The sequence below is a fragment of the Quercus lobata genome, chromosome 8 (assembly GCF_001633185.2).
Source record: "Quercus lobata isolate SW786 chromosome 8, ValleyOak3.0 Primary Assembly, whole genome shotgun sequence".
Classification (NCBI taxonomy): Eukaryota; Viridiplantae; Streptophyta; class Magnoliopsida; order Fagales; family Fagaceae; genus Quercus; species Quercus lobata.
In genome coordinates, this window is record NC_044911.1 from 13272054 (window position 1) to 13293427 (window position 21374).

At 32.9% G+C, this 21374-nt stretch overlaps 3 protein-coding genes across 8 annotated transcripts; 1 reads left to right on the plus strand and 2 right to left on the minus strand.

Annotated features, from left to right (window-relative positions):
- Nucleotides 1-799: 799 nt before the first annotated feature.
- LOC115954690 (F-box protein At5g49610-like) lies at nucleotides 800-10495 on the minus strand. 6 transcript variants are annotated; one of them, XM_031072613.1, is made up of 6 exons: nucleotides 10085-10495; nucleotides 8764-8896; nucleotides 6248-6330; nucleotides 4027-4080; nucleotides 2374-3572; nucleotides 800-1318 (listed from the first exon to the last, which is right to left on the minus strand). In XM_031072613.1, the coding sequence occupies exons 5-6, from the start codon at nucleotides 3551-3553 to the stop codon at nucleotides 1278-1280; spliced, it is 1221 nt and encodes a 406-aa protein (XP_030928473.1). In that variant the 5' UTR covers nucleotides 3554-3572; nucleotides 4027-4080; nucleotides 6248-6330; nucleotides 8764-8896; nucleotides 10085-10495; the 3' UTR covers nucleotides 800-1277. The 6 variants fall into 6 exon arrangements, with proteins under 6 accessions (XP_030928473.1, XP_030928472.1, XP_030928471.1 ...); XM_031072612.1 differs by lacking the exon at nucleotides 8764-8896 and having other exon boundaries at nucleotides 6255-6330; XM_031072611.1 differs by lacking the exon at nucleotides 8764-8896.
- Nucleotides 10182-14788, plus strand: LOC115956414. The gene is made up of 4 exons (XM_031074803.1): nucleotides 10182-10236; nucleotides 12873-12923; nucleotides 13255-13325; nucleotides 13896-14788. The coding sequence occupies exons 1-4, from the start codon at nucleotides 10182-10184 to the stop codon at nucleotides 14670-14672; spliced, it is 954 nt and encodes a 317-aa protein (XP_030930663.1). The 3' UTR covers nucleotides 14673-14788.
- A 1028-nt stretch (nucleotides 14789-15816) lies between these two features.
- On the minus strand, nucleotides 15817-16563 carry LOC115956415 (E3 ubiquitin-protein ligase SDIR1-like). The gene has a single exon (XM_031074804.1). It carries the CDS (start codon nucleotides 16561-16563, stop codon nucleotides 15817-15819), a length of 747 nt encoding a protein of 248 aa, XP_030930664.1.
- Nucleotides 16564-21374: the final 4811 nt, after the last annotated feature.

Below are 21374 nucleotides of genomic sequence, written 5' to 3' on the forward strand. Positions count from 1 at the left end.
TAAAGTTTCTTTCTTTATTGAATGTTTTTTTTTTTTTTTTTTTGGGGGGGGGGGGGGTGCCCTAAATTATTAAATGTCAATTCTTTATCCATAGAAATGCATTATCTCATTTCGGCTTAACCTAATTATCTGTACAATGCTTACACTAAGATACATTTTGATGATCATCATTCATCACCCAATAGCATCTATAATATATTAACATGTAATATTTCATTTTCATATATATATATATATATAGAGAGAGAGAGAGAGAGAGAGAGAGAAATAAGTGTATCCAGAGGTCTGTGAACACCTAACTATTCTCTCCCTCGTATGTGAATTCCCTCGGTTCAAAAACTCAAAGGACAATTCTGTAAATAGCTACAAAAATTGTCATTATCTAAGGAAGATACCTATTTGTCGATAATCTAATTTTAAATCTCACTAACCTCAAACTTCTACAAGCAAGAAAATCAAAAAAGCAATCGCAATTTTCTCATGCTTTTCTGGGCTAAAATTTCATATACCTATCCTAAACTCCTTTCTTTTTTATCCTTTATTTATTACTCTTTTATAGCTAGAAATTGCTCAGAATAAGAATAAAATTAGTTTCTATCATTCTTAACATGGGTTAATCAAACACTGCAGATAGCACTTTTACTCCCTCCCTGGTTAAACAGACCTTCATCCTTACTGTAATGTAATATTGCTATTAAATGAAACCATGTATATAAAATTGAAAACCTACATGCAATTAGTTGTTATACATTCGTTCATTCATTCTTAATATTGGTACAAACACTTGAAAATAGTAGGATCCACAATATGGAATGTCCTAGTTTTTCCTTCTGATATGATGGAAGTAACAAAAGGTAATATATACTTCCCAATATTGTAACACCAATAAAGAAAACCCAAGCCACCTTCAAGGAGTTCATTCCAAAAATCCATAAGAATATCCTTCTTAGTCTTTCAAACTAAAATAGATTATCAGTGTTTTCACGTGCCCCAGAAAAGAGGCATGTTCATTTAAGCAAAACGCCACATGAAAGGAGCAAACACATGGAAGAAGCCAATAGTAAAACTTCTCCAGATTTCACAGAATGCAATAAAAGCATACCCAGACAACTATCAGTTCATATGTTCTAAAAGGAAGAGGTAAACAAGTAAGAGAAGAGAGCAAGAGAGAGAGAGAGATTTCACTGAGAATCATGATCTAGGGAATCATAATGTTGCCCACTGCAAACCTTGTCATGCTTCTAACAAAATCTCAAGAATGGAAACCAATTTCCTTTTTAATTGTTATGCTCTCTTTCAGAACCCAGGATTCCATTACCTGTATAAGATATAATAAAACATGTCAGACAGTGGTAAGTAAAAAACTAATATCAAGGGTCAAGCTTTTATATTGATATGAAAATTTCATAGTTAATAACTTAACCATTCATGGTCTAGTAACAAGGTGATGAAAGTCTCAAACTAATTTAACCTATGTATGTATGCAAAAATGATAAATTAATGTACTCTGAGTTGAAGTGTATAACTCAGTAAGTAGCAATTGACCATCACCTTACGTGAAAATGTAAGCAATACCATTGTCATAAACATTTCATTTGCAAAATTTAAACAATTTAATGTCTCACATTTTACAATATCAATATTTTGATTTAAAAATAAATGTTAAGAATAGAGTTTGTGAAAGGTTTGTCAACACAGTGTTCGTGAAATTAACATTATTGTTAAATAGCCCTAGGTTCATAAATTGAAAGTCACATGACACATAATGATGTCATGAATTTACAATGATATTGTACAATCCCAAATGACAAATAATTAGTTATTAGTTTTAAGAAGAGAACACGCATAAGAAGTATATCTATAAAAAAAAATCAACTTTTTTTTGAACTTATAAGAATCAAGAAAATAATCAACTTCAATTATAAAGGATTAATACAAATACAGAAGATTATGAAAACTTTAAGGGAGCCAATAATAACAAATCCTTTTAAAAAAAAAATATTAAGTATAGAACAATAATAAATCCTTTTAAATTTGAATGTATACATAATATGAGGGAGGGAGTGCAATAAGTCAGAGGGGGCCATGGTTCCCTGGCCCCGACCTCCACCACTGGTGTCAGATATTAATGACCACTAAGGGAACCTGAAAATTTCTTAGATCATGCCACTCTACCAAATTACAAAAAAGGTGGCACTATATGTTGAATTAACATCCACTTGATTCAAACTGAAACAGGAATCTGCTTGGAATATGTCAAAATCTTAAACATCTATGTAAAAAAACTGGCAAGTAGGAGATTAAATGCATATATAATCAGTGATATTCTACCATAAGAGGAAATAATAACATGAAACAAGTTTCAGTACTCACATGGGAGGAGGCTTTCTGTATAAGGAAGCACAACAGGAAGATTACTTTCAAAATCATCTTCAAAATCAAGTTCTGTCCAGGTGCCATCGTCCAAATTATAGATCAGATACTGGTCTGAAGTGATGAAAAAAATTTCAGTCTTCCGTGCAGCTACAAAATTAATAGAGTCTACACATGAGAAAGGAACATAATCACTACATTTCTTTTCCCAATTAGACTCATTCGAATCATGTAGAATCCATACATCTACAACTTGATCATCATCATATACAGCAACTAGTGATAAGAAACCTTCCAAATCAACCAAGAATGCATGTGCAGTGACTTCATCCGGAAGACTGATAACTTTAAAATTTTCCTCAATATCAACTGAAAGAATGGAGCCAGGGGTTATAATATCTCCTTCTTCAGGAAGAAACCAGTATATTTTTCCATTAACATATACATGATTTGAACCCAAGGGGCAGTACAGGATACCAATGGGACAGTACTGGACATCACCTATGCCTCTCCAGGATCCAGTAATGGATGAATATATCTCACACTTGATATCATCGGAATCATACTTGGGATGGAAAAACCGAAAAACTTTGTACTCCCAAGGTTTGGGGCCAAAAGCAACTCCAATAGATATTTTCTTCTCAGAAGGACTACCCTTGGGAAGTAAATAGACTTCACGAGTAGCGGGATTGCAGATACGGATATCAAAGTCTATCAAATATACTAATTCCCTGTTTGAGTCTGGAACGAATGGGTAGTTGATGAAACACAGTAGACCATTACAAGAACAAAGCAGACTGAGAGAATAAATATCTTCACAACCAAAAAGACTAATCTTTTCAATGATTTCCCCTTTGCCCTTCATCTTGTACAAATTCACTAACCCATCCATATAGGGATAAATTAAATAATTGGGTTTTTCCAGGGACCAGCGTAACTGCAATTTGATGAAGGTTGAACTCTGTATCAATCTACGCCATTGTTTAGAAACAGACTTGAAAGCTAGAAGGGACTTAATGGGAACCCTTGAGAGAATATCAGCGAGGATGTCTTCTGCAGATTCTACTTCATACCAAGCATCACTCCTCTTTCGGATAGGCTTACTGCCAGTTTCAAACATTTTAAATTTCCTTTTTAACCTCTTTCTTCTCAAGAAAAACCTGGTACTCCAATTTGTCATATTGAACAATCAAATCCATCTGCAGTATGAAGAGATCATAATGATTGTTCTAACATGCATGGTTGTTTTTCAGTTCATAAATAAATTTAAAAAATAAAAAAACATGCATAGCGTGCAGTAATCAATGTTAACAACAACACCAAGTCTTCATGACTTTTCTTTATTTATTTCATTGCCACAGAAATTTAAGATTTATGTTTAGATGAAATTCTCTAATCTCCAACTATAAATTCTGGAAACTGTAGCAATATCTAGAGCCAACAAAAAATAAAATAAGAAACAAACTCGTGTGGATCGTCTATGACTTTTTTTTTATGTAGGTAAACAAATTACTTAAACCCTTCAAACTTAGTAAGGCAAAGACTTCACCTCAAAGCCACAAACAGCAAACCCAATATCACAATAAATATATCAAAGAATTACTGCATAGATAAAGAACACTATCTAACTGTATCAAATAGATTCAAACATACCAAAACCGCATCATGCAAAAAAGTCTCTGAGTTCAAGTTCCTCAGTCATCAAACCTGGTAATTTGGATCACTATTAGGCGCCATTCCAAGTTCAACAAACATGTATTAATATAAAGAACATTATAAATTATAAATTAAATAAATAAACTGAAAAACATTCAAAAGAAAAACTTGTCAAGGGAATAACAAAGAAATTCTTACTGATGCATAAAACATGGACAGCATTAACAATATAAAGCATGAGTTGCAAACAAGAATTGAGGCATTTTCAAATTCAAATATAATGAGAGAGCAAGAATAAAGAGAAGTCAAGGACAATCGACCTTCCTTGTAATGGCTAATCTATTTATGATTCTCTGCTGACCTCCGGGTACCCCAATTTCTATATATAAAGCCTATCCACTACAAATGAAGCTAGGCACTTAGGCACCAAGGCAGCCCTTTCCAAAAAATTATAAAAGCTATGACAAAGTAAAGTATTTCTATTTTTTAGACCTCCACCTTAATGTCCATAATCGTAAATACCCATGAATTTTTAAAAAGAATATGAAGAAATTCATACTCCATATCAAAACAGCATGCACTGAGTTTTGCATCTTATTGCATTTCACAATAACACATTATAATGTTTCTAAAAGAAAAAAGTTTAAAAATCTCATGACAGAACAAGTCATATACAAAGTGACTGGAACACAAACAACCATGAAGATGATTAAAGAAAGAGAGTGCATTTAGAGAGTCTCTAGGGAATTATATCAGAATTTTACTTCTTCTTATATATATATATATATATATATATATATATATATGAAAAAGGGTAGGAGGGTCGGCTAGAATGACTTCCCTACCAAGGTGTTACAATAGTAACATCCTACCCGCTAGGTCCAAGCTTGCAAGTAGGTAACTGGTGAGCCATAGTTGTTATCCCAGCACCACAAGGGCACTAATGGGTTTATATACAGAAATCATAATTTTAAATTTTATTGACATTATGCCTACAAGGATGAAATAGCAAACAGTTAAAAAAAAAGAAAAGAAATGGAGTGTGTATGGTAGCAAAGAATGAAGATTAATAGCAGGGCCCCTCTTCTTCTATCTAATGCTAATACATAAAACAGAAAATCAATCTCCAATCAGATCATTTTTACGGTAGACGAAACAGGCACTCAAATAAACAAACAGTCCAGACAATTGGGATCTAGAGGAGAAAAAGGAATGAATATGTAACCAATGGATTTAAGATACAGCCATGCTCAAAACAAAATTCATATATATATATATATAGAGAGAGAGAGAGAGAGAGAGAGGGGGGGGGGGGGGGGGAAAGGAAAATATGTAGGGTGGGAAAGGCCATAAATATAATAAATCTCATTGTATGGTGGCAAAAAATCAATGATTTATTGTGGACGGCTATGAAAGGGTTTATAAGGGGAAAAAAAGGCTAAAATTTAGTTCAGTCCCTTGACATTTAATTAACTTGTCAAGTTAGTTCTTAAGATTTGATTTTTGTCAATTTAGCCCCTTCACTTTGTTAAAATGAGTCATTCTGGTCATTCTATCCAAATTTGTTAGCAAATAAAGTCTTTTAAACATTTTTTTAATTATTTAAATAAACAATTATACTCATCAAACAACAAAATATATTAAATGACACATCTCATTAATGTTTTTAGTTAAAATTTTAATAATAACTAATATTTAAACAGCATTGTTAGCTAACAAATTTGGATAGGAGGACCAAATTGACTCATTTTGAAACAATGATGGACTAAATTGACAAAATTCAAACCTTAAGAACTAATTTGACAATTGAAGTAAAAGTCAAGGCATTAAATTGAATTTTTTCCCCAAAAAAAAAGCCTAAACTACTATTTGGTCCCCCTTATAACTTGCAAGAGTTGTCAATTTGATCTCTAGATTTTTAATTTGGTCAACTTGGACTCTCACCTTTTCAAATGTGGGCAATTTAGTTCTTCTATCAACTACCTCACACTTTCACCATTAAGTACACAAAACGATGACATTTTGGACCAAATTTTGAATTTCAGTAATATCGAAATACCATAGTTTAGAAAGATTTACAGCTTAAAAGCAACAACCAAAAAAAAAAAGAGAAGACTTTATGTGTGTGCATGTGTAATCATGTATGGCAAGCATCATCTGTATACAAACGCACATGCACGACAGGCATCAGGATGTCGAAATGGTTAAGTAGACTGACACAAAACCTATAGGTCGTTGTGTCCACAACTGTAAATCCTGCTGCCAACATATGAACCCTCCTCACATAGTTGAGATCAAGGCCTTGATAAGAAAAAACATGCACACAGAAAAATTAGCGAATCAATGGATAAAAGCTAAAAACAGCTTTAGAGGAAAAGGGGGGAAGCAGAAGTTAGAGAGTACCAACCAAATAGGTTATTAGAAAGCAATAGAAAGAAAAAGAAAAAGAAAATCAAGAACAAAAATTGAAACACAACAAATCTTTCAAAAGATAATCATACAATCTACTGGTCTGAGCCAACTGGTGATCCCACAAAAATTCTGCTACAAGATCATTTTAGGTGAAAAGGTGAATTTGAGATCAATGAAATAAATAACCTCACAATTGTATGAGTTAGAATTACTTGGTTATAAGGAGCCAGATTCCATGTGCCATCACAATACAATCACCAAAACAAATTCTGTCAAACTCCATCATCAAAGGATAAAGACAAGATATGCACAATTTTGGGATTCATTCTGCTCATGAATAAGATAACAAGTTTCAACCTTCAAGGAAAAAGGGGTTTTGGGAGCAAATCAGATAACCTAAGGTTAGTACCCACTTCGAGGTATAAATTGTTTTCAAAACCTTTTCCTAAAGAAGATATGTGATTAATTTTCAAATGAGCTATAATAATGTGAAATACATAATCCCTAGATGGCCAAAAAAAGAGTGCAAAAATTACTTATCAAAGAATTTTGATTTTAATTTTCTAACAAAAGGAACTCACCCGAAACAACCAACCCCACTGACCTGTGATCGGGAAAAAGATTGGAGAACAATTAGAAACGATTTCTTGACTGAGTGAGAAAGAGCAATTTATAGGACTCATCAACCATCAAAATTTTCTGCCAACTGGCCATTTAAGCCTTCATGCATTGCAACAAGTGGTCGGTGGTTTTGGAGTTAGGTGAGTGACAATCTCGAGAAAACAAAGGGGAGCGAACGGTTAATTTTCTATACCCCTACCGTGATACACTGGAGGTTTCTAGATGCCTTCTGATTAATTCTAAACTTTAAATTTCTTACCTTTTCTAACAAGCAACAGTTACTATATACAATGGAATTCCCTAATTTTATCTTACAATTTGCTCACACTACCCCCAACCGCCTCCCCCGGTGCCCCAATTCCCCCAAAAAAAATCAAAATAAGGTGCACTTATTTATTTTGTTTCCTTTTGTCAGGTTGTGTTTTATATACAATCGCATTTGCATAAAATTAGTTCAATTTCACATATCCATCATAAAGATTAGAGTAATGAATTTTTCCCTTGATTAGTAATGTATACTACCTAGATAACTTAAGCTTTGTTTTAACACACATCACTTATAAACATAAGAAAGTAGTAAATCATCACCTACCTATTTTAAAGCATCAGTTTATAATAATTGTTACCATGCAAAGTTTTCTTTTGAAGCATAAGTTTCTACACCTAGTCAAATAGAAGTAATTTGCAGGTAAACATACATGGTGGTGAAATTTGCTGTCCATGCTGAACTTTATACCAAAATATAGGCTATGTAGCAATTATGGTATACTGCTACACAAAACTATTATTAACTATCATCACACATAAGTTGTATTTCCAATATATAGCCAAGTTGATTCATTGCAAAATGAAACTATCTAAGGTTGAACATATCAAGTCTAAGCTTACAATTTGTTGTTATTTTGGCTATTTGAACTATGATTCTCTTTCATTCTAAGGTGATATAACAAAAATGCCATTGACCAAGAGCACACAAGCGAAATAAATTTTAGAATGCATGCCAACCCAAGGGTGCCCTCCCCTTGATATTGGGTCATACAATAGTCCACCTCATTACTAAGCAGTGATAGGTTGGCATCATAAATCTCTCTCTCTCTCTCTCTCTCTCTCTCTCTCTCTCTGTGCTTTTGTGTGTGTGTCTCTGTCTTGTTTAACATAAGAAACCAACAAGGTTGTCTCTCTAATAGACTATACATATGTAAACAATTGAAAATAAATGTTCAAACCACTATACAATACATCATCATTACTTTATTTGAGAATTAATTACATGACTGCTATTACACTAGTATAGTGATAGGTTCTTGCAATAGTACGCTGTACAAGTCTATATCAAAAAAATTCACAATTATTCCTGCCCATTCATATTGAGGACCTAAATGAACTCAAATGAGAATCCTTTTATAATTTAGTCTTAGATAGTAATGGAATCAACCTCTGGTGGCAAGAAATATTTGATAATGTCATCATCTATGACATATATCCATATATAACTGTTGTTTTCTTTTTTCCCATAATCACTGTTAACCTTTTTTGGCCAATTTGATAGATTCATAGGAGATGGTTTTGTCCATCTTAAGAGTGATTCATTTTGTTTTATAATACTATCACCTATGGTTGAAAGAAAACAATCATTTGTAGGGCACATGAATCCTAAGGCACTACTCCTTTGTTAAATTGATCTGTAATAACCATCCTCACCTTTAAGCATCAAAATGTTGCCTCCCCGGCATACACCTGTGTGGGAGGGTTTGACGGATACCCCAGTTGCAGAAACTCTTTGGTGCCTGAGCATTGGGGTTCAAACCCCACTAACCCCTCTCCCCCTATTTACCTATCAAAAAAAAAAAAACACCTGTGTGTGTGTCTTACAACTAAGACAAATCCAATACTTGTGAGTCATGACAAAGTTTTGTATTGACTGAATTCTCTAGTATGTACCAAAATCATAATAAAAATCAAATTATTATACAATACATCATTTTCTGGAAAGCAGGGAGGGAGAGAAAAGAGCCTACATATGATCATCGTAAAAATCCTTTTTTTCCCCTAGGATACACAACAAGCAATAATTTGTTACATATAAAAAATAATGTGTAATTTTGATAATAACCCATTTAGCAGCTCATGATCAAATACAATCTTAGCAAGAACTATTGGACGCCCCATCAGGAACGGACAAAAGTATGACAGAGATAGGAAGATAGAAGCTTCAAATTTTGAAGTCACCCATTTAATACGATTAGCATTACCATTGGTATCCTGACAAATGAGATTGTAGTATCAATTCTTTTCTATCTGATTACTATATATTTTATTCTAGATTTTTACTCAATTATATTTCCAACTTGAGCACATCATAATTGCAAGTTTTAATTCTCACAAAATACTTAAAAGTTCTTCATTTCTACTAGATAATAAAGGGTTTATTTGGGTTACATTTTTTCATTAAGAAAATAAAAAATCAAGAGTAAAATGAAAATGGGTTTGCTTCTTTTGACTCACATGAACTAAAGATGGCCAACCAACATGATAAAAATAATAACAAATGGCCTTGTAGTCTAGTGCACATCTCTCCTCTTTTCTGCAGTGGAGCTCTAAGCCTCTAACCTCTAAGGTGAGGTCCAAGCCATTAAAGATGCACGAAATGTGGAGTTAATGATATTAATATTGTTTGCCTAAGGAAAAAAATAATCATAATAATAATAACAAAAAATTACTGGTATGCCCCATTCAAGCCATATGAAAATTTTAGCTACACAATTCCTTATACATTTCAAGTTTCTATTTCTCTTCCTTCCCAAATTGGCACCACCCCACCATAAGTACCATACACATAACACAAAAAAAACCCCCAAAAAAAAAAAAAAAAAAATCAACCTAAACCAGAAAGGCAGAAACTACCAAATACTTTGATTTCTTAGTTTTTACAAAAGAAGATAACATTATTCTAGAACAGGAAAGCAATTTAATTCAATCATAAAATACACAAGCAATTGCAAATTAAGGCCAGTAAATGTACCTTTTTGGGTTTTTTGAAACTGGGTGTGCTGGAATTGTACGAAAACTTCCATGCAAGGCAGTGGTGATGATGGTAAATGGGTTTTGAGCATTGAATTATGGTTTTTTCTGGGTACAACAATGAAGGCTTAACTGAAGGAGAGAAAGATTCAGGTTTGGAGGACATTACAGTTACAGAGTAGAGAAAGGAAAGTATGGAGTACACAATGATTGTTATAAATGCTGAGAAACAAACAAGCATGATGGAGATTGATCAGTTGCAGATACGATTACGATGATATATATATATATATAAATATAATGGGTGTGCACTAATTTTAGTCCAAAGACCACTATCAAACACTTTGACTGCACAAACTCACAGACCAAAGTGTGAATACCGTTCGACTCTGGTGAAAAGAAAACTGTAAAGTGGCTTGCTTTCCCGGAAATGTTTTAAGATTCTCAAGAATATTTAAAAAAATTTATATTTGGTTGTAAATTACGACCGGCAATCAAATGTCAAGGGAATTTAGATTCTCCTTTAAATCTCTTTTGGTAAGAATATAGATTCTTTTTAAAACAGATATTTAAATCTCTTTATATTCTCCAAGTTAAAGAAAATTTTATTTTTTATAAATTAACAATTTAACCATTTTTCATTATTATTTAAGTAATTTAGATAAAATATAAAACAAATTATTAAAATCTTTTCTTTTGTCTTTATCTTTTTCTTTAGGATAGACAATTCTGTTGATTAATTTTTTAACAAGTTCTATTTGGATTTCACGTGTAGAAAAAAAAAAGTTTGAAGGGGATTTTTCATTATTGCCAAGTATTCAGCAATAAATTACTAATAGTTTATATTTTGTTTTTTTATTTATTTAGATGAAGATTTTTTTTTAAAGGACTTGGTAGTTCACATTCAAATCTAAAGATAGAATGAGAAAAATAAATAATTAATTTAAGATTCTTGGAAATAAATCAAACATTATCATCTTACATTTCTAGGAATCTTAAGAGATTCTCAATGAAACCAAACATAGGAATAGCTACATTTCTAGGCATCCAGATTGCAAGGAATTATATTTTTTCACATGAAAAAAAATTCTTAAAATTAATAAAATTATTTTATAAGAGATTTTTGTTTCAATTTTTTTCTTTAGTTAATTGCATACTTAACGGTAGTTTTTTAGTGAGATTGGGCATAATGACTGAATTGAATAAATTTAAAACTTAAAGGACTCAGTTGAATGAAAGTAAAGTTAGAAAATTGAAATAAATTTCAGTCAGACTTAAAGGGAGCAATTTGCATTGCCACATGATAAATGTTGTTACATACTATTTTACACATCTATAAACACAAGCAAAAAATGCACCAAAATCATAACTCTAAGATACAATTTCGGTGGGACAGAGGGACTGCATACAATCGAGAGTTTAGTGGTTCCTAAGGCTTAATGATATTCATGAGATCCTGAATTTGAAACATCACCTGGGAGAATATAGAACAGTTAAATACTCAAAAAAAAGTCTAGATATTCTCGTTTATCCAAAAAAAAAAAAAAAAAAGATACAATTTTAGTGCATTTTGTGTGTGTGTGTGTTTATGTGCATATGGGATGGAGACTACATACAGCCCGAGAAAATAGTCAAATACTCAAAAATGTCGGGATACCCTCGTTTGAATAAAATATATATATATATATACATATACAATTTCAGTGCATTTTAACACACCCAGCTAGAATGCACGGAACAAATTTCCTTGGTAATCTATTAATATTTTACGGTTTTTACCTTCTTCTTCTTTTTTCTATCAAAAAAATACCCCTAAAATTTAGTTTTACCCTAAAACTGAGGCTATTTATGTAGTTTACTAATACAATATAAAATCAAATTACCATACCCCTAACATTTTATTCTTTCACACTTAAGGCATGGGTATCATACAAAGTCGAACCTTTCTGAAATTACACCAATCTTCCTCTCTCCACCCCTATCCAATCTTTCCTCTTCAAAAATTTGAAACACAATCCTTATGAGAAAATTACAAGATTTTTTTGATTTTGGGTTTCCTTCTTTTCCATATACTGAGCAACTATATGAGAGTTTATGTTTGTTACATTGGTGTACAATTTTGGTGGCTGAAATGTCATCCAAATGTTGTTAAATGATTGGCTTATGAAAATATTATAATATTTTGATGATTCTGTGGATCTCTAAGAACAAGTCCAAGGAAAAGGCTTTTTGGGAGTGTTACAATTTCCTTTGGAGTAACGGTTGAGTTAAATAATAAAATGTCTTTGTTTTGATGCTGAGTAAGCAAAATATTGAAGCTACTTTAAGTCTGCCTTTTCTGTTTATATAATTTGAGAGTTTATGTTTGATTGATGAGAAGGATTAGGTTTACAAAAGGAAAAATTGGCTGATTATAAGTAATGTGATTTGGACTTGATCCCTACTATTTTTAATAGGTAGAGAGTATATTAAATTGTTTTGTTTTGTTCATTTAAATAATTCCATATTTATGCATTGGTAGAGAATTTGGAATCATTTGAGGTTTTTTTTTGTTGGCAATTTTCTTTACTGGGTATGTGTTACAAACTTACAATTCAAAGTTAATGTATAATTCCATTTATCACAGTTTTTACTTTTCACTATTTGAGTTTGCTGTGTACATGCTATAGTTAACTTTCTATGCTGAATTTTCTGTGAAAATAGGTTTCTTTATCGGGTTCTAACCTTGAATTGGATTAATTTAGATTCAGATGTTTTTCATTATTTTTAATTATTCAATCTTTGGTCAGTGACTTTAGCTCATCTGGCACCTCCTCCCCCTTACAAGGGCTCAGTGAAAGGTGAGGTCTTGGATTGAAGATCCAATGTGTGCATGTGTGACTTATTCAATCTTTGCTATGAAATATCACAGTTTCATTTCAAGCCTTTGCTGTGACTTGACTTGAGCCACATTGTCTAAGGGAATTAAACGCTTTACTCTTTAGTGAGTGTTCTGTTTTTTTTTTTTTTTTTTTTTTTATATGTGCCCACAGTTTGTTTAATTCTTCTTCTTTTTTTCTTTTTTTTTCTTTTTTTTTTTTCTGATAAGTAATTTGTTTAATTCATAGGTTTGTTCATTATTTCTTCCCCTTCATGTGCTATATCATAAAATGTTGTTGGTTGTTTTTATAGACTTTTTGGTGAAAATGATCAGTTCTGTTGTTGTAGTTGAATGGAATTATGTTCCTTACATTCTAGGAAAAGTAAGGTATACTTGAATTCATGGTCTATTTTAAAAAGAGTTTCAAATTACTAAAGAAAAGTGCTTCTACTAAAAGGTAAAGTTCCAATTCATCTTCTTAATGATAATCAATAACAAGCAAATGGCTAATGTAATATTTCTTATGTGCAGGAAATCTAATCCTTCTTGAGGCCCCTGATTTGACAGGGTAGCAAGGCAAGCTAGCTGCAGCTAATCATAGGAAATATCTTTTATCCTTTTTTTAAAAATTTTTATATATGCACATATGAAGTGGAGAGGTGTGACTATTTGTTTGGTGACAAGGGATAATTTTTACTGTTTTTTTTTTTTTTTTGTTGTTGTATTTTTTGTATTTTTAGAGAGCATAGTTGAGAGTTGAATTTTAGATAGCAATCTCACTTCAATTTTAACCAAACGTTTACTTATAATTTTAGTTTTGAATATTTGTTTTTGATGAATTATTACAAGAAGTTTTGAAAATAAAAATTATTGGTGGTTCAATACTTGAGAAATAATGGAGATTACATAACAATAAAACAAAATTAGAATTTGACAATTGTTTTTTTTTTAGCATGTACACAGTTTCTACGAGTATTTATATGTGAAGCCAAATTGCCTTATCTGGTTTCTTAACTTTGGTTCCACAGTCCTTCACTTCCTACCTCATCCAATTTCAAACCCTCTTCATCTAAACAACCTTGTCACAAGCCTAAACCCCCAAGCCTCCACAAATTCATCACAGTCAGTACTCATCTATAATATCCCACACAGAAAACACTTCTTCATCAAATGCACTTCTGAGTCTAAATCTACGCCTCTGCCTGAGCCTGACTTCCCATTCCCAACTCCAACTTCTGATACCAACAACAAAGCAGAGACTTTCCCTATTGAAAGGAGAAGAAAGTCTGAGATAATCCATGACAGGGAGTCTAGAACTGGGCTAGTACAACCTGAGCCACCCAATTTTGTGATTGGTTGGAAGAGAAGCAAAGAGCTCAAATTGGATAAGCCAAAAGGCTATGTCATAGCTGACTTTCTAGAGAAGTTGGAGGATCTAATGGGGAAAGAATTTGGATCCACAGAGCTTTTAGCAAAAGCTGGAGAAATTGTGGCTGAAGGAGCTAGAGAGGAAGCACAAGTGTTGAGTGATAAAGAAGTGGAGGAGAGAATGATGACTGAGTTGTTCAGAGTGTTGAGACTAATGGAGATGGATTTGGCTATGGTAAAAGCTGCAGTGAAGGAAGAGACATTGGGTGAAAGGCTTGAGCAGGCCAAGGCACACTGCAGACAAGCTGTACTTGTAGCTCTCTCCTTTTGGAAGGCTCATATATGTAGAGGATTTGAATAATTGATTTATTTCATATTTATTATATATATAGATTATCTGTTCACTTTAGAGAAATATCATATAAAGGCTCACATATAGCCACATTCACATGGACTTCTTCATTGGGAGACAAAGATTTAAATAAGAACTGAGTTCTTGTGAATTCTAAACTAGACTCAATTGAATTGCTTTAAGCCAATAACTCAAAAATAATGCTTATCATACAAGCTGCATTAGCAACATCAATCCCCTTATGCTTATGATATACTTAAGTTATTCATAAGGAAAGTTATCAATTTTTTTTTTGCAGTTTATATTTTTAATTTTGTTCTGCCTGCAGAGAATTAAGTAGCATTGGTTATACAAAAAGTTGAAAATCAACATCACATAGACAAATTTATCCTAGCAGAACATATTTGAAAGTAAAAGCACTTCCATACGTACTTCCAGCTTTTAAAGTGATATAATGACAATGTACCACCACCATAAGCCTTTGTTTGGGAGTTCATAAGACATGGAAAAGGTGATGATCACTAAAATAGTAAATTGATTTTCTACTAATTTTTGTATACTCAAGCAAACATCATGTCACGAGGAACTTACTTCTGTATAGCATCCTTCCTCAATTTAAGAGGGTAATTGGTAAACCTGGTAGTCCATGTAAGAGGCACTTTTCTTGACAAATCTCATAAAACCACCAAAACATATCTTAATTAGTAACAAAAGATATTTAGAAAGGCCATCACCTATGTTGGTCCCTCTTACTGTTAACATAGGGCTAGAAATTAATGAATGTAGCAATTTTGGTTTCCATCAAAAGATGACAATTGCAATTTAGTAACAAATTAATTTAATGGTAATTTATTGTTTAACAGTTGAATGGCACAATTCCTTTTTTATTGGCACATCTCAAATACTGATAAACCTCAATTGTTCCTCTCTAGTCTCTACTGCAAGCTGTTTGTATAGCATTAACCATGAAAGTAGTAATGTGTCTAAATAAAAATTTATATGATATCAATGAGAGCATCCAAATAATAGATCTAAAAATTCTTAATTTCAAATCCTCCTTTGGGAAAAAAAATTTTTACATTAATTCCAAAGAATCCGAATACAACTAAAAGGAATTTCTAATACTAAAAGGAAAAAAATTGCAAGATAATCATCATTGTTCATCGAGTTTGCAACGGCAATTAGGACAGGCGTTATGCCTCTGGAGCCATGGAAGTAGACAAGATTGGTGATATACATGAGAGCAGTTCATACGTATGAGCTTATCCCCTGCTTGCGGTTCCTCCAAACACACACTGCAAGTAAAACCCACATCAAATCCTTGCCTTTCTTGACTGCTGCTCGCAACAAAGCCACCGTTTTTGACCAACTCGTCAATTGCGCTTGTTGATGCACCTTCCTCAGTTGATTCCGACTCCCAACCGAAACCATTCAACAAGTTCATAAAATCGTTAAGTAAATCATCAATATCGTCACTCGGTGCCACCCCAGCATTCACCATGTCCCTGAATTCGGCACGAAGAATCTCATCATCGTCGTTTGCTTGTTCAACACGGAGGTACTCCAATCCAGCCACAATGAAATAAGACCCAAGAAGGCTATTGTTGGTGGCCAAGTTGAGAGCCAACGATATGATTTGGTGGAGAAATTGAGGAGGCAGGTTGAGGTGTGAGAGTGCAGAAGTAAGGTAAGCGTGGTGAGAAGGTGGGTGTAAGATAAATTGGTGTGGAATCTGCAGGAATAAGAGGGACGTGGGCAAAGTAGTCACATAATCTTCAAGTGGAACTGAAGAGTCATAACGTAATTTCTGGTATCGCTCGGAATATAGAACTTGAACAGTGGACATGGGAAAGACAGGGTAGTTATCACCGAGGAGATTCAGGTTAATAGAAGTAGCCATTTGAGAGAAACCAGTGAAAGAGAGAGATTACTTGGATTGAAAGAAAGAAAGAGTTGTGATAATCCAACATTGCCAACTTTCATATTTAATATGAAGTTATATTCCGAAGCTCACTCGGAAATCAGAAAATCCGAATTCTTCTCGGATTTGGAGTGTTGCGTTTAGGAAATTTACACGGTGACAATTATTCTCCCGCAATATTTTTATATTTTTTTAGTAAAATATTATTTTGATTTCTAAAATTATCAAAACTTTATTTTTATTCAAAAATTTATAAATTTTTTTTTTTCCCAATTCTCTTAAAATATATATATATTTTAATTCGTTTACTTATTAAACTCCCCAAATAAACACAATATGATAAATATCTTCTCTTTTTGGGGTTTTCTAATATTAAAATACCAATTTATATTTATAAGTCACACTTTTGTGTTCAAATTGGTCTTTAATAATTATATTTAGAGTAAGACTTAGATTCTCTTTTTAAGATTCTGTCATATAAATTTTTTCTCATAAAATGGAAATGTATTTTTTAGTTAAGTAGCTACATGGTTAAATTTTAAGAGTGGAACTTAAGAAACAGCAACTAAAATATTATATCTAAGTTTTATCCTTATATTTATGTAACATGAATGCGTGCATACATAATATGTGTTTATTATTTTTTGTGGGTGACTACAACACAACCCATTACTATTATTGAAACATTGACACTTTTACTTAAATTTGGTCATGCTTTCGATTTTAAAACTTAAAAATAAGAACTCATCAAAATAGCAGGATGCCTTCTCTCCATCTTCCATGAAAAAATTGGTTTCTTAGAAATTTCGTTCTAATGGATAAGAAAGGAATTTGCTAGCTTTATATATATATATATATATATATATATTTGTTTCATTCTTGTTGTAGAACAAAATAAATTGAAAATTGAGGTTTAAAAATCATAAATTTTGGCATGTGAATTTTAGTAGTTTGTGTTTGGGTTATCATATTAGAGTTGCAAATGATGTTTTGATCAAATGTTGATGATTTTCATAGTGTACCTTTATATTTTTTTATGATGAACCTTAGTTTTGAATTTAACAAAAATGATACGTTGATGAATTTCACATAATTAAATTTATTCTAAAACTTAGTTTCACTCAAGTGCACGTAGCCATGGACTAAAAAAGTTGACATTAGGAAAGAAAACCAAATTTTGGATTTCTGTTCCATTTAAACTTGGCTAGATACAACAAATTAACTTATTTTGAGAATTTCTATGATGTGATGTAAAAGTAAATCTCACGATTTTTTATGGCTTTTACTCAATTCAAGCTTATTGATTTTACATCTAAATTGATGCCTTGAAATTGAGTTTTCTTTTATTTATTTCTTTATTTATATTCTGGAGGATTCATTAACTTCTATTTAATTAATCAAATAGAATTAGTTTTAAAAATGAAAATATTGTTAGGCTTAGCGTTGGCTCATTCTATCACATTTGCTTATATAATTTTTTATAAGTTTATTGATGTAATCTATTCATAATAAAAGTGGGTTGTGTCCCGGTAAGAAATTGCTCAAAAACAAAAAAAAAAAAAAATTGATACGCTCAAAATGAGCAGTTGAGTTCTTTCACCCATATATTTTGCCCTAAAATAGATTTATGAGTGAAACTTATTTCATTGGAAAGTAGACATCTAGAGCTTCAAAACTGACACAAATATGATCCAATTTAGATTTGAGACAAGTGAGTTATGACCAATCGAATTTGGTATAGAAATGTTGAATATAAGTAGCACCAAATTTTGACTCACTCTTGTTCGATCAAGAATCAGGGGCCTTGTTTTAAGCAAAATGTATCGTATCAGTTTTTGGTAATCTATTTTAAACCCTACATAAGTCTACTTTATAAAGCCACATAAACATGACTTTTGGGAGGCCACGAGAGGCAAAAACCTCAAACTATTTAGAGAGAAAATCCAAGCCTCCATCCTAGTTAACATGTGAGTACAAAATAGCTTATTTTTATTAGTGCATGTTCTCATACTTGTGATCAAAGCTTGAAACCACAAAATAAATCAACCTATTGTGGCATTATAGTATTCAAAACCTTCAAGGTGGTCCTTGGAGTTACAAATGTGGTTCATGGAAGGATTTCAAAATATAAGAGACTAAGCGACTTAGAGCTGATTGTGGGGTTAAGTTAATAAGTTATCTACAAAGTAAAGTTTAGAGTCATGGGTATGTCTTAGATTGTAAAGCTTCAATTCTATTAGTAAATTATTTCTTAGGGCTAGGGACTTCCTATAGTGGTTTTTCCTTTAAATGTGTCCATTAATTTCATACTTCATAACCATATGTTGTGTTGATTACTTTTCATGTGGTGAAATTGCATGCTCATGGCAATTAACCTATGCTTATATTGAGTACATTATTAGTTACCTGACTCTCAAGTTGATTACTAATGATTACATCCTTTTGATAATAAAAGAGGTCTAAACTTTAACAAGTCTTTCAAAATACTATATTGATATATAATATTTTAAATCATCCAACTCTTAATTCATTTGGAAAAGTTAAAAAGAAAAAAGAAAAAGAAAAATAATTTGTATCTACTTCATTTTGTTCTATATATTTTTAGAACAGTTGATTGTTGTTGTTTCTATAATGCATGTCTATCATTGTAATATATAGCTTATTCTTGTTTAACTTGCTAATCATATGAGGAACATGCAATAAGGATGAAACAACACCTTCAACTCATGATATTTGTATCACTTAAGACTATAAAAGAACATTATGGGGATAGCCTTCTGAAAAGTTTCTTACTTAAAGGTGATTGTAACCCCATATAATTGTGAATTTATTCACAATTTTAAGCAAGTTTAGAATTAGAATATTAATTGAATTAGATTTTATTTTAATTAGGATTGTTAACTGTTTTGTGAAGTACTTTTAAATGTTTAAAGTACAAGATGACATTCATAGAACGGGCCAAATGAAATATGGGAAAAACATTAAGGGCAAAATATTATGGGTGAAGTAGTTTTTTTTTTTTTTTTTTGGTTAAAAAAGCTTCATTAAAAACTAAGCAGCAACAATACAATCAGAACAGATTCTATTACAAACACCCCATTGAGGTCATCCTCAAAAACATCTAAAAGGTCCACAGGCGGACTATCAAAAGTAGCAAAATCAGCATCTAGACAATAGCTTAATCTAACAAGACTATCCGCACACCTATTCGCCTGCCGGAAGCAATGATGGATACAAACCTGCGAAATGCGCGAAATCAAAAGTTTGCAATCATCCAACAAAGGCGATATGACATTATTCACATAAGAAGGATTATCCAAGGCATCCACAATAGCATTGGCATCAAGTTCAACTTCAAGAGCATTAATGTTAAGGTTGCTGCATAAAAGAAGACCCTCCCTTAAACCCCATAGCTCAGCGGCAAAGCTGCTGGTCATGCCAATACTCCTACTAAAACCCATAATCCACCTACCTGCATCATCTCTAATCACCCTTCCACAACCTGCCATACCAGTGTTACCACAACAAGAGCCATCTGTGTTAAACTTCCACCATCCTTGAACCGGCTTCTCCCACCTAATCCTCCTTAAAATTTTCCGAGTCATTAGCCTTGGAGAGGAAAGACAATGAAAAAATTCCACTGCTTGTTTTATAATCACCAAATCAAGCTTCGGATTCCTACTTTTACCATTGAAGACCGCATTGTTTCTACTCTTCCAGACATTCCACACAGCAAAAGGAAAAACAACATTCCAAGGAGGGTGGTTAGCACCTAAACTGTGCTTAAATTTACTATTTAACATCATCCAATCCTGAAGGTTGCTACTCCAAAAGGCTTGATTAGAAGGTGAAATCCCCAACTGGTTCCACAGGCCTCTTAAAAGAGGGCAATCTCTCAAGGCATGTAAAATGCTTTCAACTCCTTCCTGATATAAAGGGCAAGTAGTATCATGACTAATACCTCTCCTCTCAAGGCAAACCTTAACTCCAATGCTATTATGGGCACACTTCCAAAGAAAAGTTCTAATCCTTGGAAGAGTGTTCACTTTCCAAATCCAACGAGCTGGGAAAAGATCTATCCCTTCATCCCCCATGGCAATCCTATAAGCACTCTTCAAATCAAAGGTGCCTTTAGGAGATCCCGACCAAGCCAACTTATCAACACCTCTACTCAACAAAGTCACTGGGGTTGCTTGAATCAACCTTCTAACCACAATAGGAAGATCAAAAGGAATCTTCCCCCAATCCCAACCAGTGTCTAACATAAAGTCCTTCACTTCTAGCTGACTGGCCTCCCCCGTGATAGGACCCTGAATCAAGCCTTTAAGAGATCCTCCATTAGTCCAATTGTTTTGCCACACATTAAGCCCACTATCCCTTCCAACCAACCATCTGCTACCCTTATTGAAAGTGTCCATACCTTTTTTCATTGCAGCCCAAATGTGAGAACAAGGAAGCCTATTAGCATTGGTAGCAACTCTTCTTCTCGGATTACAATACTTCATATTCAAAACTCTAGCCCAAGGGGCCTCCTTCTCAGTATGGAACCTCCAATTAAGCTTAGAAAGGAGAGCTATATTCTTCCCCTTTGCAGATTGCAGCCCAAGCCCCCCTTCCTCCTTAGACTTTATCACCTTATCCCAACCAACCCAATGAATCTTCTTGGCAGCCTCAGAAGAACCCCACAGGAAATTTCGATTCAATCTATCTAATCCATTCAAAATTCTACCAGGCAACAAGTTACATTGCATGGCATACGAAGGAACAGCAGCTAAAGAGGCTTGAATGAG

Bases quoted from the DNA above. Each gene is read 5' to 3' on its own strand.
- LOC115954690 (XM_031072616.1), bottom strand. From the start codon at position 3,553: ATGACAAATTGGAGTACCAGGTTTTTCTTGAGAAGAAAGAGGTTAAAA. The intron at 1,319-2,373 runs GTGAGTACTGAA...TATCTTATACAG, and splicing joins TACAGAAAGCCTCCTCCCAT to GTAATGGAATCCTGGGTTCT.
- LOC115956414 (XM_031074803.1), top strand. From the start codon at position 10,182: ATGGTTTTTTCTGGGTACAACAATGAAGGCTTAACTGAAGGAGAGAAA. The intron at 10,237-12,872 runs GTTTGGAGGACA...ATCTTTGGTCAG, and splicing joins TGAAGGAGAGAAAGATTCAG to TGACTTTAGCTCATCTGGCA. The intron at 13,326-13,895 runs GTAAGGTATACT...TTTTTTTTTTAG, and splicing joins TTCCTTACATTCTAGGAAAA to CATGTACACAGTTTCTACGA.
- LOC115956415 (XM_031074804.1), bottom strand. From the start codon at position 16,563: ATGGCTACTTCTATTAACCTGAATCTCCTCGGTGATAACTACCCTGTC.